General features: G+C 47.9%; 1 protein-coding gene across 1 annotated transcript; it reads left to right on the top strand.

Moving 5' to 3' along the window:
- The first annotated feature begins 932 nt into the window (after positions 1 to 932).
- LOC109828532 lies at positions 933 to 2,334 on the top strand. Its single transcript, XM_020395505.1, has 3 exons — positions 933 to 1,274; positions 1,354 to 1,509; positions 1,586 to 2,334. The coding sequence occupies exons 1-3, from the start codon at positions 956 to 958 to the stop codon at positions 2,332 to 2,334; spliced, it is 1,224 nt and encodes a 407-aa protein (XP_020251094.1). The 5' UTR covers positions 933 to 955.
- The last annotated feature ends 2,965 nt before the right edge of the window (positions 2,335 to 5,299 follow it).

Below are 5,299 nucleotides of genomic sequence, written 5' to 3' on the forward strand. Positions count from 1 at the left end.
AGGGGATCTCGATACCGGTTTGTCCTGTCTCTTTTAATTTTCCTTTTCCATAAATGACAGCTCTTTTTTTTATTGAAATGGCTATTGTCATTTTAGGTAGGACAGCCGGTGATCATGAGCCCTCAGCTCCTACACACGTTGAAACGTGTGATAGGCCTGCGCATGTTCGACCCGTTGGCCCTCGGAGGGTGGGTGCTCCGAAGAGGAAGAAGACTGCCCATAAGCCCCATGACGGTCAGCGTCCCTATGGAGTGGACTTAGGGAGCACCGCTGATGGAGGGGGAGGTAACATTCAATTGCTCTTGCTTCAAGGTTGTTTACCTTTTGGGGATTTGTGACCATGTTTTGTGCTCCAGGTTTCTTCGAAGAGGGCGAACTCCCACCGGGTTCGGCGTCCCCTGGTGTTGACAACATGGATTGCTTTGTGCAACAAATGTGCGATGCTCTTCACGACGGGTCTTTGGGCATCGACCTTAACATCGATCTTGACCCGCAGTCCCTTATTCAGGTATATCCACATTCAATGTCATTTTCCTCAAGCATGGGGAAGGAAGACTTCCCGTTTTTGCTGAAAGTATCTCCTCGAGCTTTCCTCATCTTTCAACACTCAGGTTACCCTGCAGATGTTGTGATGGAGGGGCCAAGCTTCTCGAAGCCGGATGCCGGCTTATTAGCTGACATGTTGGCTGAGCAGACTTCCAGAGGGACCGAGAGACCATTCTTTGGGAATGATTCATCTATCGGTACATATCTGGTTCTTCTCCTCTTGCCCGATCTTTTATTTGACTAATGAATAATTGATTATCGCAGCGTCAACCATTGGAGTTAGTGTTGTACCCACTTTTATTGCTTTAAGATGATTTACCTTCCGGGATCCCTGATCCTGTTTCATAATTCAGGGTTCTTCGAGGAGGGCGAGCTTCCACCAGGTCCGGTATTCTCTGGGGCTGACAACATGGACTGCTTCATGCAGCAGGTGTGCGACGCCCTTCGTGATGGCTCCCTGGGCATTGATCTGAACATCGATCTTGGGCAGGCAGATGGTGTTGATCCCACCGGTTCATTTTCAGATATACCTACATCCGGTGCTGCAGGTGTTGCGACAGAAGGGCCAGACGGGGATGGGGCCTCCCCTATTGCAGATTTCGAAGAGCAGGGATATGTTCCTGCACCGGTCTTCCCGAGACCTGACTCTGGACTGTTAGCCGATATGTTAGCTGAACAAGCTCCCACCGGGACTGTGAGACCACTCTTTGAGAGTGATTCATCCACAGGTATATATCCAATTTCCTCTCTTCTTTGCTTGTCTCAGTCTCCATTTTGACTAATAAAGAAGTGCAACTATATGACCAGGCGCTGTACCTGATTCTGCTATAGCTTCGGGTGTTTTCCCGCCTTCGCCTAATACGACTGACTTGCCCACGAGGGTTGATATACCTTCCATGAGCATTCCTGTCGTTACTTCGGAGCCTGTCGAACCCCAACCCGAGGGGATTTCCGCCGGTATAGGTATACCTCGAATTTCCCTTAGGGTCTTTTCGATTGTATTTAATAGTTTCTTGACCTCCCATACTGCTGCTTGCAGGTTCTCGACCGTCTCTATATGAGCAGGTCCATGCTCTCTTGGCCGATACCAATCCAGATGGGGATGTCTTCCGCACTGACCTCGGCTTCTTTACTGCCTTTTATAACGGCGTGATTGATAAGCTTCTGCACAGAGGGTCTTCTTTTGATCAGTTCAGGCGTTCCTTCTCCCGTCACATGATGATGATGAGGGAAGAGGGATATCCGGATTTGGCCGATTCCTTTACAGCTGATTTCGCTGCCCTGGAGTCAGAGATTCGAGAGCTGAGGGAGTTGAAGGCTGGTGGAGCTCCCTCTTTTGCATCTTCTCAGGTGGAGGATAGGTTGACGCAGTGGCATGAACTGCGATCTTCCGTTGGCAGCGAGCTTCGATCACGTGAGCGCACTGTCGAGCAGCTGATGGCCTCTCTGGCGAGGAAAGACACCAGCAGAGCTGAGTTAGTGAGCTCCTTAGATTCCACTCGTGCAGAGATAGCTAGACTGAAGGAGGCCTTGGAACGCGCCGAAGAATCTGCCGCTACCATTTCTGAGGAACTGGTTGGGTTGGAGCGTTCTCGTGAATGGACACTCGACAGGCTGGGATCAGCGCAGGAGGGGTTGATGAAGCTGCGACACGAAGCCGCAGAGGTTCTCAACAGTTCCGAAGATTCTGTCCGAGCTAGCCTGCAGGCGGAGTTCGAGCAGGACTATATGGACAGGCTCTCTGGTTTAGAGTCTCATATTCTTAGCCGTCGGTTGCCTTCGGACTAACGAGTTTTTGTTGTATGCTTTTGACTTGATTTATTAATAGAAAATCCGCATTTGCTTCTTTTGTGTTTTCTCTGTATCTCTTCCGAATGACAGATTTATGGGATTTTTGGCAAACCCCCAGCCATCAACGGGTTTGATGTGCCTTTACCGATCACCGTTTGAATCGGGCTAGCATGTGGATTGTCTAGATCCGTTCCACATGTAACGTTGTGCTAAGAGAGTAAACTCTCTGAGGCTTTGTGCTATGATCTTGAATACATAGGCTTCGTCTTTCTCACGGGAATAGACTACCCGGCAACGCGTGTTAGGCGTTGACTTTGGGGTTTTTGGCAAACCCCCAGCCTTCAACGGGTTTGATACGCCTTTACCGATTACCGTTTGAATCGGGCTAGCATGCGGATTGTCGAAATCCGTTCCGCATGTAACGTTGTGCTAAAGGAATGAACTCCCTTAGACTTAATGCTACGACTTCGAATACGTAGACTTTGCCCTTGTCACGGGAATAGGCTACCCGGCAACACGTGTTAGGTGTTGACTTATCCCTACTTAGGATTCGGGATAAAATTCCCCATGCACCAAGTGCGCGGATTGGAAGTTGAAAGTTGTGTCAAAATAGGAGAGGAAGAATTTTATATTCTATCTCCCGGTGCTAAAGAGGAAGAATTTTATATTCTATCTTCAGCTGGAAAAGAAACTCGAGGTGGGATTCTCCACCCCCAGTATCTGGAAGGATGAACTGGGAATGGGATCTCCACTCCGAGCACCCGGAATGATGAACTGGGAGTGGGGTCTCCACTCCGAGCATCGGAAAGGTCCGAGGAGAGGAAGAATTTTATATTCTATCTCCCGGTGCTAAAGAGGAAGAATTTTATATTCTATCTTCAGCTGGAAAAGAAACTCGAGGTGGGATTCTCCACCCCCAGTATCTGGAAGGATGAACTGGGAATGGGATCTCCACTCCGAGCACCCGGAATGATGAACTGGGAGTGGGGTCTCCACTCCGAGCATCGGAAAGGTCCGAGGAGAGGAAGAATTTTATATTCTATCTCCCGGTGCTAAAGAGGAAGAATTTTATATTCTATCTTCAGCTGGAAAAGAAACTCGAGGTGGGATTCTCCACCCCCAGTATCTGGAAGGATGAACTGGGAGTGGGATCTCCACTCCGAGCATCGGAAAGGTCCGAGGAGAGGAAGAATTTTATATTCTATCTCCCGGTGGAAAAGAAACGAGAGAGGAAGAATTTTATATTCTATCTCCCGTTGCCGAAGAGGAAGAATTTTATATTCTATCTTCAGGCGGAAAGGAAACTCGAGGTGGGATCTCCACCCCCAGAATCCTGCAGGATGAAACTAAGAGTGGGATCTCCACTCCGAGAATCGGAAAAGTTCGAACGACACTACCTTTTATAGGATTGGTCATTTGAACCCAAAGAACCCCTCATTCATTGAGGAGAAGACCCAATTTCAACCCTAACTTTTATAGGTTTGGTGGAAAAAGGGGACAAAGGTGGATTTTCGTTTATCGAAAAGGAGTGACTCGACTTTAGTCTTGACCATGTGTAGGCTTGACTAAGCGAGATCGGAAACAATCCTAACTTTTATAGGTTTGACTGTTTCAAGTGGACCTCTCGTTCATGGAAGGAATCGAGAGGGGATTTTGGCTTTGGTCCTAACTGTAGGAAGGTTTGACCAAACTGGAGTTTGAGATACGCCAATGACTGGCAGATGGAAATGTTGATGGGTCCACTGTCGTTTGATTTGATCAGCGGATGGTTTGGTGAGGAAAGATTAACCTATCAGAGGATTAGATCTCATCTCACAAAAGTAACTCATAAGAGTTGGAAAATTTGATGGGAATAAGAAGAGACATTCTGAGCTTCAGCGTTCGAATGCAGAGTTCTTATTCGTCAATTCCACAATGACCGGGTTATCCCTAAGAATACCCATGTGGTATTCTTCCGGGAACTTCCCGATGCATTGGTTATCCAAAAAGATACTAAGGATAGTATCTTTTCAGGAATTTGCCGTTTATCGGCATCATGAGCCGGCCGCCGTCTTTGGTGACGAGGCGATAGGCGCCACTCGAGTAGACTGTCTCTACCACGAATGGTCCCTCCCATTTGGGTTCGAATTTACCCTTTTTCTTGGAGTTAAGGATCATAGGCCGTTTCGCAGCTAGAACCAAATCTCCTTCTTTGAAACTCCTTTGTCGAACCTTTTTGTCGAAGGCTCGAGAGATTCTAGCTTGGTAAAATTCGATATGCTGTTGAGCTTCCAGGCGCTCTTCATCAAGCCTCTCGAGTTCTTCGAGGCGTTTCTGATGTTGTTCTTCGGTCGACATCTGGGTTGAAAGAGCGATCCGAAGAGATGGTATTTGGATCTCCAATGGAAGAACAGCTTCACATCCGTATACCAGTGAATACGGGGTCGCTCCCGTTGGTGTGCGCACCGTGGTCCGATAGGCCCATAGAGCTGCGCCAAGCTTGTCATTCCAGTCTCGTTTGTTAGTTTTCACGATCTTTGACAAGAGTTTGATGATGGTCTTGTTGAAGGCTTCAGCTAATCCATTCGCTGTAGGATTATACGCCGTCGACGAGATGTCCTGAATTTTAAACTTTTCGCAGAACCTTATGAAGGCGTTGCTGACAAACTGAGGACCGTTGTCATGTATGATTCGTCTTGGAACACCATACCTATAGATGATGTGGTGCTTGATGAATCCAATGACGTTGCTCGTCTTAACTTCTCTGAGTGGAATTGCTTCGGCCCATTTGGAGAAGTAATCGGTAATCGCCAAGATGAACCGGTCGCCTTTGACTGACGGAGGATTTATAGGACCAACAATGTCCATTCCCCAAGTCTCGAACGGCTATGACGTAACCGAAGGATGCAGATGCTCCGGAGGTTGGTGTACGTAATTCCCGTGCACTTGACATGCATCACACTTTCGGGCATATGCAATCGCA

This window comes from Asparagus officinalis, unplaced genomic scaffold (assembly GCF_001876935.1).
Source record: "Asparagus officinalis unplaced genomic scaffold, Aspof.V1 AsparagusV1_Un2199, whole genome shotgun sequence".
NCBI classification, from domain to species: Eukaryota; Viridiplantae; Streptophyta; class Magnoliopsida; order Asparagales; family Asparagaceae; genus Asparagus; species Asparagus officinalis.

Bases quoted from the DNA above. Each gene is read 5' to 3' on its own strand.
- LOC109828532 (XM_020395505.1), top strand. From the start codon at position 956: ATGGACTGCTTCATGCAGCAGGTGTGCGACGCCCTTCGTGATGGCTCC. The intron at 1,275-1,353 runs GTATATATCCAA...CTATATGACCAG, and splicing joins TGAGAGTGATTCATCCACAG to GCGCTGTACCTGATTCTGCT. The intron at 1,510-1,585 runs GTATACCTCGAA...TGCTGCTTGCAG, and splicing joins GGGGATTTCCGCCGGTATAG to GTTCTCGACCGTCTCTATAT.